General features: G+C 47.0%; 1 protein-coding gene across 2 annotated transcripts in view; it reads left to right on the forward strand.

Annotated features, from left to right (window-relative positions):
• TRAPPC12 (trafficking protein particle complex subunit 12) overlaps window positions 1-12,559 on the forward strand; it is a 105,547-nt gene that overhangs the window by 42,083 nt on the left and 50,905 nt on the right. For both annotated transcript variants that reach the window (XM_007971610.3, XM_007971612.3), the window contains exons 4-5: window positions 3,520-3,633; window positions 6,092-6,230. In XM_007971610.3, the coding sequence (XP_007969801.3) occupies window positions 3,520-3,633; window positions 6,092-6,230 (253 nt within the window). The remainder of the gene's footprint in view (window positions 1-3,519; window positions 3,634-6,091; window positions 6,231-12,559) is intronic.

A 12,559-nucleotide genomic window follows, 5' to 3' on the forward strand; every position in this document is an offset into this window, starting at 1 on the left:
CTGTCCAGCTACTGAGCTCTGTCGTGCATGCCTAGCTCTTCCGTGGTAGCACAGAACCTTCTCACCGTGCAGGTGCACAGGAGGCGGGCCTCTGGGCTCCTGTGAGCTCTGCCCACCAACTCAGGCAGTAGGGGGTGGGGGGCGTCCACAGGATGTGCACAGATTGCCAGCACCAGGCCCAGCTACCGGAACATCCTCTTCATAGCTTTACTCACATCTACACAGACGCCTTAAGTTCACCCCATCAGTGCAGGGAGACTGGGGCCTTCAGATGCTGTGGCCTGTGTTCTTAGAAGCCTGCAAAGGCCAGCACACCCAACCCTCCTCTGCCTCCCCTCCCGTGCCACCCGTCCTCACCTGCTTCCCCAGCCTCCCCTCCTGTGCCACCCGCCCTCACCTGCTTCCCCAGCCTCCCCTCCTGTGCTACCCGTCCTCACCTGCTTCCCCAGCCTCCCCTCCTGTGCCACCCGCCCTCACCTGCTTCCCCAGCCTCCCCTCCTGTGCCACCCGTCCTCACCTGCTTCCCCAGCCTCCCCTCCTGTGCCACCCGCCCTCACCTGCTTCCCCAGCCTCCCCTCCTGTGCCACCCGTCCTCACCTGCTTCCCCAGCCTCCCATCATCCTCACCGGCCCGGCCCCCCCCCACCTCCTGCCTCCGGCCACCTGGTCCTTACTGCATCCCCTCGGGCCCTGCACCCTGCCCTCTGCTCCCTGTGCCCCCCCGTGCCTGCTCTCACCAGGCTTTGCACACATTCTGTCCTCTTCGAGGGTCTCTCCCCCCTCCTCCTCCCTGATTAACTCCTGCCCGTCCTCACCGAGGGCATGTCCTGAGGGAAGAGGGCCCCAGCCTCTCTAGCAGGACAGGCCAGAGCCTTAGGCGTAGGGAGCCGGGAAGGGAGCAGTTATTAGTTGCCCCTGGATACAGAGTCTGCCTAGATGCATATATAGAACTGGTTCAGACTTGGCACAGTCTCTTTGCCTCTCACTCGTTCACATTTGCAATTCAAAGAGAATATACAGAGCCATTTGTATTATATAAAGTGATTATTGCATTGAATTTAGACTAGAGAAGGCATTTGGAGATCGTTTTAGTAAATTATCTTAACCAATCTAAAAATATTTCTGAACTGTCAACCAGAACACAGAAATCCTGTGTTACTTGCTGTAGTGTGGACAGTTTGGGGGAATGTGGCACCGATTTCATCTTCACCATCAATCAGTGGTTCTCTGACTGGGTCCAGTGGCTGCGCACCAGCTAGTGAAGAAAACCACAGACTCCAACTGCACGATGTATGCTCTGGTCTCCTCCTTTCCAAAAAAAAAAAAGGCTACAAGATATATTTTAAGAAATCTGAGTTGTCCTGCTAATATTTGCAGCTCGCTGGTTGGTGCCATGGAGGCTAGTACTCACCATCAGGCTGTGGCAGGTACAGTGAAAGGAGAAACTCTGTGAGAGAACGGTGGAAAGTTCACCAGACAGTGAAACGCATGCTAGTTGGAGTGACTGAAAAACAGAGCACAGACACCACCAAGTGCCATGGGATGTGCAACCGCAGGACCCCTCGCTGCTGGGGAAGGCAAAGGTGGCGCAGCCACTTAGGAGGTGACTTGCTGGCTTGGTGACTCCTGCAACACTAAACGCACTCTGACATACAACCCAGCACTCCGGTTACTGCATTCCGCTCCTGGATATCTCACCCAGTTGTGCCGAATGCTTGTATCCACACAAGAATCTGCCCAAAGATGTTGATGCCAGCTTTATCCATAGTTACCAAAAACTAGAGGCAACCAAGAGGTCCTTCAATAGGTCAGTGGGTAAACAAACTGGTAATCTGGACAGTAGAATGTTCAGCATTTTTAAAAAACGAACTATCAACCCCTGAGAAGACCTGGAGGAAGCTGAGATGTCTGCAGCGCCAGGTCACACGACTGCTCGCTGATAGAGCCTGGCCTGTCTGAAGCTCCGGGCCCAGCACCAGTTCCTTCCCTCACACATAGAGTTTCACTGGGCACGCACACGCCAACTCTGGAATGATGTAGAAACAGTTTGGGAATTTTTAACAGCATCGTTCACATTTTTAATGCCTCCCTCCTGCCTGGCTCTGTGTTCAGCACTTTCATATATCTTATTTAATTGTCACATCTGTAAGGTGGGACAGATGACCTCAGCTCTGTAAACTCAGCCATTGCTGAGCCTGCAGTGTGAGTGTGAGGCCACATGTCAGAGCCCCGGAAGACACAAGCCCCAGTCTCCTGCCTGCAACACAGCCCCCGCCCCCACTGCAGCTGGAATTAGAGCAGGTCGTTAGCTCCTGCCTGAGGAAGCCCAAATAAAAGACTGCAGAACAACCGTAGTGCAAAGCTGACACTCATTTCCCTCCTAGGCGCTTCGTGAGCAGGCCCTGAGTTCTCTGTCCGGGCGTGGAGGGCAGGAGGTGTGGAGAGGGAGCAGTGCGTGTGTGAGCTAGTACACAGAAGACGTGTGTGGCAGGCTTTACCACACATGTTTAAAATATGTAAACTCCTACACTTCTTGTCAGAGAAGTGCTTGGCATGCACATAAAATCATTTAGCTAATTCTTGAGAAACATATTGTTTAATTGTCTGTCTCCCTTGCTAGATCATCCACTAATGAGTGCTCGTTCACTAACCTCCCCGCCAGCCTTGCAGTCTTTGTCAGACAGGAAGTACTTAAAGCATGTTTATTGACTGTGCAGAAATGAGGACATCTACAGTATTCAAAGATAGTGCCCATTACCTTGAGAAAAGACAGAGTGAGCATCCACTGTTAGCTTCTTAAAAGGTTTAAACATTCCGACCTTATTTTCCCATTCATTTCTCTAACAGCTGTCCTTTCTGCCTTGCACAAGGGCAAAGATAAACACAGGAGTCTATACGAATCAGCCAGCGTGGCGGTACCAGCCAGCCTTTCCGTGTTGAAGCCGTAACGTTACGCGATGTGAAAGTATGTCGTGCATTGCCACATGGGCCTGGAACATGTTGTGTTCACATAGTTCATTGATTTTTTCATATTGATAAATTAGAATTATGAACATATAAAGCCACTTATTTTATAGTCACATGCGGATCTTACAGATACAAATACATATGTCCAACACATAGCATAAAATTTCCTTATTGATTTTAAATTGACAAATCTCAAGACAATCCTGCTAAAAAGGACGCCAGTCATATAGATTGGGAGAGATGCGGAGGTTTCCAATAAAAAGCCTCTTCCCGATGCTCTATCAGTTGCTAAATGTTACTGTTTTTATGATTTGATCAGCTCAAACTGTATCTCACGCTTGGCTCTCTTATTGCCTAATTACACGTGCAGCGTTGACAAATGGCATTCCCCTCCGTGCTGCCAGCACACTGGCCTTGTCATGATTACTAATGGCTGTGGCTGGCGCTGCTTCCAGCAAGGTGAGCAGCTGTGGCCAGTGGCTATGCGTTTGGGTCATGGATTCCACCATGCCTTGCATGTGTGTTTGGTCACATGTTCTGCCATGTCTTGCAGAGCTGCAGAAACTGGAGGGCAGCAGTGGACCTGTGCGGACGTCTCCTCACAGCCCATGGCCAGGGCTACGGCAAGAGCGGGCTGCCCACCAGCCACACGACAGATTCACTGCAGGTGAGAACACCTTTCACGGGCTGTAGTTTAACCTAGCTTGTCACAGTTTGGGGACATGGATAGGACCATGGCCTTTCATGCCAGTAACAAAAAGTATATTTTCATATCCTGCTTCTTTATCTCCTAATTATATTGTATATACTATACTGGGGCACTGGAATTCTCACTTTGGCCCATCAGGACGCCTGTGCGCCCCAGAAGCACACTCACAGGTGCCCACACTTAGTCTCATGGTGGGACCAGCATGGCTTTGGGTCAGCAGGCAGGTTCGCCTCACGACTGGCAGCAGCAGCTGGCCTGTGCGGGGATCTGGGGCATGTCTGAGCCCGGTAGGAAACAGTGACAGGAGCAGTTGGTTCTTTCCACCCCCAAGGACGGAGGGTCCATGTGCCATGGGTTTGCTCCTCCTGGCATATCACTTGCTCTGAAATTTAAAAAAAAAGGAATGCACAAAATAGACTTGTGAACAAAAGGAAACTCATCTGAGAAGAAGGAACAGCTGCAAACGTTGATAAATTCTTACCTTTCCCTGGGGAGTTTTTCAACTGTTCTTCTAGCTTACATGGGAGTCCCCCGGGACTAAACAGATCACCAGATCCTTCAGAACTGGGATGAGCTTTTGAAAGGAGCAGCTCTGGGGAGCCCTGACAGCTTAGCTGTTTCCAGCAGGCTCCTCCTCCTTCTTCCTCTTCCCGCAAGAGCCGACAAGAAGAGCTGCTTTCCCCCATCACCTGTCCATCCACTGGTTTGCCAAATCCTAGGCTGTTTTTCTATCATTTCTCTCCAACCCATCACCACCCGCAGTTCAAGCTCTCATTGCAGTGTTGCTTTAGCCTCCTATATGAACTTAGTTCAGGTTTCTTTATTCCCATTCATTCCATCAACTACCTCCAAAAAACTCTTAAAGCACACTTTTGATCATCTCACTTTCCTGCTTGAAAACTGCCCAGCGCAGTGGCACATGACTGTGGCCCCAGCTACTGGGGAGACTGAGGCAGGAGGGTCACTTGGGCCCAGGAGTTCTGGGCCGTAGTGCACTTTGCCGATCACGTGTTGGCACTAGCTCAAGACCAATATGGTGACCTCCTGGGAGCCAGGGACCACCAGGCTGCCTAAAGAGGGTAAACCACCCTCCTTTCCAACTAGGTCTGAAACGGAGCTAGTCAAGAGCTGGATAGTTTCCCATTGCCTACCATGCAAAATTTCATCTTCTCATGTGTGTGTGTGTGTGTGTGTATAACGAGAACACTGAAAATCTGTCTTAGCAATTTTTAGTATACGTTGTTTGTAACTGTGGTCACCGTGTCTACAATAGATCTCTTGAGCTTATTCCTCCTGTCTCACTGAATTTTGTTTCCTTTGACTAACATCTCTCACACCTCTGCTGCCCTGCCCTCCTCCCCACCCCCAGCCCCGGCACCCGCCATCTCCTCTGCGTCTGTGAGCCCAGTGTTTTCAGATTGCACGTGTAAGTGAGGTCCCGCGCTGTTTGTCTTTCTGTGCTTGGCTTGTTTCATCTAACGTCATGTCCCCCAGGCTCATCCACATCACAACAGGATTTCCCCCATGAAAGCTGAGTGGTGTCCATTGTGTGTCGTGCCACGTTCCTTTATCCATTCATCCCTCAGCGGACACTTGGTGAAATTCATTCTTCTCATCAGTAAAGTCAGATCACATTAGGTTCCCCTTTTAATCCCAAGTCTCTGGCTGTGCAGCTCTCTAATGCAAATTCCCACCGTTTTCCTGAAGGTACCCCAGATGCTGCCAGAGCACGCTGTGCTCTCCTACGTCATGTTTTGTCCACTCTGTGCCTTTGTCCTTACGTTCCCTGAACGAGCAGACCCTTCCTTAGCCTGTGGCCCCTTGAAACTCCGCAGCCCTGAGAGCTGCCCTCAAACAACCCATTCCAGCGCTTCTGCTCCTGTTCCCGCCGTCATTCCCCCGCCCTCCACTAGGCGGCGCATTCCTTTGGTGCCTTTCCATCTCATGACACCTAGCACAGTGCTTTGCACACACCTGCTGAGTAAGCAATGTTTACTTACTGAGTAGACAGTTATGTAAAACCATTCACATTGTTATTAAGCTCAATAGTAATTTTTTTTTTAGAGACAGGGTCTCGCTATGTTGTCCAGGCTGTGCTCAAACTGCTGGGCTCAAGCGATCCTCCCACCTCAGCCTCCCGAGTAGCTGGAACTGCAGGCATGAGTGATATCTCAGAATTAAATATTCAGCATGTTTCAAATGTCGGATTTTATTTTTCATGACCTCACCTCGCAGAGTGACCACGTTCTGCTTTTTTAAACACAATTTTGTAAATATGCAAAGATAGGAAGTTAGGTTAGCCCTTATTTTAATATATGAGAAATTAATCTCTTAACAACCAACTTCATAAGGAATAGCAATTTCTGAACTGGATATATATAGATAACCTATTGTTTCCATTGTATTTTGTTTTTAGCTCTGGTTTGTGAGGCTGGCACTACTAGTGAAGTTGGGCCTTTTCCAGAATGCTGAGATGGAATTTGAACCCTTTGGAAATCTTGATCAGCCAGATCTTTATTACGAGTACTACCCACACGTGTACCCTGGGCGCAGGGGTAAGGCCATGGTATTTAATATTTGTACATTTGTATGTGTTTTGCTCTGGTTTGCTTTGATTTATACATAATTTGGCAGCCTCAGTTTTCCTTATTTATCCAGTCTCGAAAAAAATCAGATAAGTACCTAGCAACAAGCCTTGACTTACAGAATGCTCCCACTCAGATTTACCGAAACACTGACCTGGAGGTGCTCCCTGGTGCGTCTGTCTGTACGTTTAGCAGCCGTGTATCTAGCACCTGCTCTGTCAAGGCAGCATGATGTGGTGCAGGGCCCGGGTGGTAGACGTCTGAGCTGTGCTCCACAGGGAAGAACCGTCCCATCTCGGGGCCTGATGCACAGAGAAGCAGAGCAGTGAAACCAAACGCGTCCGTGCCATGTGGCACACGCCGTGACATTTTCCATTCGTCTCTATTCTTATTTAATTTATTTTAAAAATCTGGTTGTGACTCACCCTTTGGGTCACAGTCACGACCATGGTTTGGAAAACACTAGGCTATAGCATAGGGTAGTTCTAGGAGAGTGACAGGAAATCAACAGTTGGGAAGGGAGAAGACGGGTTACGGAGAGCCTTCCGCAGCACTGGGAGCCTTGTGCAATGTGTGTCTCTTGGTGGAGAACCTTATAAATATGTTTGAAGCCCCTCATATGTTCTTAAATAGAAAACAGTCCTGGCAGGATGTCTCATGAGGGTGGTGTAAGCAGCTGTTGAAAGCCCAGGCCCTGTTGTCAGGCATCCCCAGTTACATCCTGGTACCCCCACTGACTCGTGTAGCCTTGGGGGAGTTATCTGACCTCTCTGTGCCCCAGTGTCCTTATCGGTAAAACAGATATGCCAGTCCTGCTTGCTTCCTGGATTGTCCTGAAGATTAAATGATGTCGTGTGTAAGCTGCTTGGAATAGTGGCTGCTCTCTAGTACCAGCTGTATTTGCTGGTTTTCTTACTCTCTTCTGAACGTATCAGTGACGTGAGAAAGTCTCACACTGCCGCGTTTTGCAGGCTCGATTGTCAGCATTTGTTGACTGCGGCAGTGGAGCTACGGAGAATGGTCCTAGGTGTCAGGAAATGCAGAGCCTGATTGGAGGTAGAAAATATTTAAAACCAGCAGTACAAGAGATGCAAAGGCCTGATTAATAATAAAATAATAATTCCTATAGAAGGCTCAGAAAAAGTAAATAAACATTCTATTTAACTTAGTTGATACTAGTAAGTAAATACATGAACTAAAAAGGCTAGAAGTAAAAACACATCTTTCATCTTCTTTGTGTGTTGTTTTTTGCTTAAAACTCAGCTCTGTTTCTTTGGAGGGGCATAGGAACAAATGCAGACGCCGGCTTTCTTTATTCCCCATGCTCTCTCCTTTATCATCTTTACCTTCCTCCAGGTAGGACGGGAGGGAATTGGTCCATATTACTCTGAGTTATCCCAGAATTGATGGAGATTTTTATCATTTTTAGTATAAAATATTTTTTGACCTTTAGTCTCACTGGTATTAAAATTGTTTATTCCTCTGACTAAGGGAATTTGCCCCTTGTAGAAAAGAAAAAAATGGAAAGGGTAACTTCTAATAACTACGATAGGGCATAAATCAGAGCGAGTGTCTTGATGGGGCTGGCTTGATTTCATGGAAGTGAACCAGCCAGTCCAGGTAGCCGCGGAGTGAGGAGGGACCAGCAACAACACTGTCGCTCTCGGACGTAGGACTCCGTGTCATCCAGGGACGTAGATGCCAGTCCTTAATGTGCGACACTGCCTGCCCACCCACTGGCCTGTCCAGTCCTGCTAGCCTTCCACATGACCAGGAGGAACAGACCAAAGCCAGGACCGCTTGATGGTGCGTGTTCAGGAGCTCTGTCTGCCGTGGCGTGGCCAATAGGTGGAGGAAGTGGGGCCAGAGGGTTCTCGGGAACTTGCTGAAGGGCTCTTACTGGTGTTGCTGGCCAAGCACGCCTTCTGTCCCCAGGAGTCTGCCTTTGCGGCCATGAGTTAGATAAAGATGTCTTGACTTCTTCCCTGGGGTCTTCTCCCTCATTCCAGCCAGGAAGCTGCACGGTGGTCGTGAGCACTGTCCTGGAGGAGCAGGGCTTTGTCTGTCCCCTCTCCCCAGGAGTAAGTCTTATCTACGTCCCTCCCAAAGTTCCGTCCAGTCTGCTTGTAGGTGGTTCCCTCAACCGCTCATGAGTTTGGAGAGATACAGCCATTGCTGGTTGTTCCAGGGATACTGTTCTACCTTGTAAATTAACTGGGCTCCCTGATTCTGTCATGTCCCTTTCTTGTCTCCACTTCGTCACCAATTTGAAGGTCATCCTTTCCATGTAAGACCAAATTTCCAGCCCGGAAAGAATGGGGAGGCTGTCACTTGGTAGGTTGTGAAGAAAAGATGGAAAGGTTAAAGGCGTTGTTAATTGGGGAAGTTTGAGGGTGTTTCTATTTAATCAGTTATGCCTGGTAGCTCTCATAGTCAAGAAACGGCTGCTTTCCTATTTCTTATAAGGATTCGCTCTGTTTTCCCCCAGCATAAATAAAACCATTCCTTCCCCCTCTGCCTGACTGCAGCCTGAGCATCTCCTCCAACCCCGCCCTTCCCACGTCGCTCATAGTCCCGGGAGGGGGCTGGACCCAGGTCTGTGGGACTCTGCCTGGGCTGGGGACTGGGGCTGGGACTTGACAGCTGATTTTTTTTAGGCATTTTGTCTGCTGCTAACAGAAAACTCAGGGCCTTGAGCACACAGGCCTTAATTGAAACCACCAGATACTCTGAAGGGCAGAGCTGCACCAAGTGCTCTGGTTTCTTTTCCTACTGAGGTCCGTGTGAATTATAGATTCAAAATGACTCCTCTTACATCACCTGCTTCTGAATTTATGACAGGTGTTTAAGAATGAGTGTGACTGAGAGGCAGCTATTTCCTATGATGACCAAATAAACATCTCCAGCTCGGCTGGGCACAGTGGCTAATGCCTGTAATCCCAGCACTTTGGAAGGCCATGAAGATCTCAAGATCTCTTGAGGCCAGAAGTTCGAGACCAGCCTGGCCAACATGGTGACACCCCGTCTCTACTAAAAATACAAAAAATTAGCCAGACATGGTGGTGCACACCTGTCATACCAGCTACTCAGGAGGCTGATACACAAGAATCTCTTCAACCCAGGAGGCGGAGGTTGTCGTAAGCCAAGATCGTACCACTGCACTCCAGCCTGAGTGACAGAGTAAGACTCTGTCTCACAAAAAAAAAAAAAAAAAGCTCCAGCTCCCACTGGTCTCTAACCTTTACCTCTGGCCGCTCAGGAAGGCCCAGCCTCGCCTTGCGCATCCTATTTTACAGCATGCTGAAGGCTCCGTGGCACGGTTTACCCATCTCTCAGGAGAGGATGTTGGTGGAAATGACACTGAGTGCCATTTAAGAATATCAAAATCTGTGGATTTAGGTGGAGAACTACCTGTCATCTTTCCTCCTCATTTTGAGGACATTTTTTCCTAAGGATGTTCAGTCAAGCCTAGAAAACATGCTTTGATTCTTCCTGAAATTAAATTGCACTGGTAAATGGATAAAGAGAAGATAGCAGCTACGCATCATTAAGCAGCTAATTTAAATTATGAAATAGACATAAATCATACATATATTTTAGCAAAAGTGTATTAACATTCATCCTCAATAATATGCTGGATGTTTACTAATTTTTCTTCCCATTTTGTGGTGTAACAAAGCATAAATGTAAGATTTTGATTCATTCACTTCATTTTAGCTTGCAATATATAAGCAAAGCAAGTTGTTAAAATGTGCTTTAAAAGGAGGCTATAATTATAAAAACAACTTTTATGAATGAGCTTTAATATATTTCATGTAAATATTGGGCGTAATTTTTGCCCATTCAGAATATTCATAACAAGACATGTAATGAATCGTGTGTAAAAATCATGAAGGTTTTTTTAAAATAATTCATCCAAGAAGGGAACAGTATTATGGTTGATGTATTTATGTGTCATATCTCGCAATTTCAGTCAGTTGCTTTCAGCACCCCCCAAAGCCCAGCCCCATTTCTGACCCTAGCGCTGTCTTTCACTTGGTTGGTTGGATGCTCCCTCCTGCGCACGGGAAAAATCCTGAGGACTACAGTCATGGGGCCCACCCAGCCCCGCGCCCCCGGAGCTGAGGTCTGTGCGGTTCTGGGTGGGACCCCCAAAACCACAAGAAGCCCAGATAGCACTGACTCTGACCTGGGTGTCCTCTCTTTATCTTCCTTTCTTGCTCCTCAATCTCCACCCCCTTTTCCTCTGTTCCTCTTCTACTGCATTCATTGCTTCTTCCCCTCTCAGACCCTATGCCCATCCCTAGAACCCAGGGCCCAGCTTCCTCCATCCCCAGAACCCAGGCCACAGGCGGTGGAGTGAAAGCTGCTTGCATCAAGCCTTTTGTCGGAGTTCATTTCATGGGTTGTGGGGCAGTCATTGAAAGCTCAGATTTGTGTTCAGAAGCCAACTGGCTGGGGGTGGTGAGCAGATTGTCCACATCTTTTCATTCACTGGAAGTCCTCTGTGTCCCTGCAGGACACACTTAAAGACTGTGTGGCTTTAGTTCCCTGAGACTTCACACATAACTTGGCAACTGAGCTCTTCTGTCTAGAATTGTCATGTGGCTTCAGGAAATTCAGAGGATCGGTGTTGGTCATACTGGTAGAAGATGTCAAAACAAGAAAAATAAAAATAGTGTGCAGAAAACTTGCTCATAGCCACTGTCTTATCGCTGAAAGCTGAACTTCACTTGCATAGTGATACCCTGTATCATGCATCTCCAGGGACAGAGAAAAAGATAAATATATCTTAAAGTTGCCTTTCCTATTCGTATTTCTCTGATTTTGAAACAGAAGTTCCCTATCCATGAATTCTTCAGATAGTTGAGGTAGAGTACTCTTTCATTGCACAGGATGCCACTGTTGTTTCCAGATGGATTTGTGCAAATTCAGATATTTGATTTTTCTGTGTTGCCCACATCTATTTACTGTTTACTTTTACTTTACTTTTTTTTCTGTTCTAATAGCTTTTTAATAAAAGGTATTTACTTTTATTCTAACCCACTACTTCTGTACCTTATGAGAAACTCTGTTTTGGGATCTGGTTGAATCCACTCTTTGCTTAACAAAAATTGATATTTATAAAATACTCAGACAATTAACAAATATTTTTTCATATTTGCCTTAGACCTTTTTTGTAACAAATGAAATCACCCATTGCTGATACAGCCTGTGAACCTCCTTCCCAGTTCAGTCCCTCCCAGAAGCAGTCACAGTTGTGTGTTGTGTATCCTTCCAGATCATGTTTTTACATATTTGCTTCATACACACACATATACATACACACAGAGAAATACATGTGTACAGAGAGAGAGTATTGTCTTACAAGCTTTGTAAATATACTTCATGAGCACATCATTCTTCATTTGCTTTTTTTTTTCTGCACTCGCCATTGTTCATATCCATCTGTATCCGTATCCATAAAGATGAACAATTAGGATATTTCCAGCTTTAGGCTATGATGAGCAGTGGTGTTATGGACATCTTTGTACATTTCCCTTTGTACATGTTGAATTCGAGGTGTAAATTTAAAGTGGCATATGTGAAAGTGGCCATGCTAATTTCCACTCCCAGCCACAGCCTGTGTTTCTGTCCCTCCACTCTTGTATGAGTAAAGATTGTCAGACTTTCACCAGTGAGTCTAAAATTCTACCTCCTGTCACAACTGACGTCTTTCTGATTTCTGCCGAATTATGTGTCCTTTGTCGGAATTTCCTCCTTGGTGACTCACTCTTTCATAATCTTGGCCTGTATTTCTATTGGGTTATCTTTGTTATTAATTGCTTGAGGTTCATTCTATATAGTAGGTATTTAATCCTTCATCTGTTTTGTATTTGGGAAATATTAATATCTTGTCCCATTCTGGGAAATACTATTTGCAACCCTGAAAAAAAAATTCTAATTTAAAAATACAAACATAACCTTTTTTGTTTGCAACATAACCCGTTTTAGGAGTATCTTCTTGATTCCACATACTGTTATATCAGGAATAATAAATGCAAAGAAATCATGCCTTTGTCATTCCCAAGTAGGCTGAGACAAGTAAAGACATTTACCAGACAGCTTTCCAGAACGTTTCCTAAGGGAGCTCTGCACACTCTTGCTGGGACCGTCCCCTGGGTGTGGAGGAGCTCTGCACGCTGTTGCTGGGACAGTCCGCTGGGTGTGGAGGAGCTCTGCACGCTGTTGCTGGGACAGTCCGCTGGGTGTGGAGGAGCTCTGCACGCTGTTGCTGGGACAGTCTGCTGGGTGTGGAG

The sequence above is a fragment of the Chlorocebus sabaeus genome, chromosome 14, assembly GCF_047675955.1.
Source record: "Chlorocebus sabaeus isolate Y175 chromosome 14, mChlSab1.0.hap1, whole genome shotgun sequence".
Classification (NCBI taxonomy): domain Eukaryota; kingdom Metazoa; phylum Chordata; class Mammalia; order Primates; family Cercopithecidae; genus Chlorocebus; species Chlorocebus sabaeus.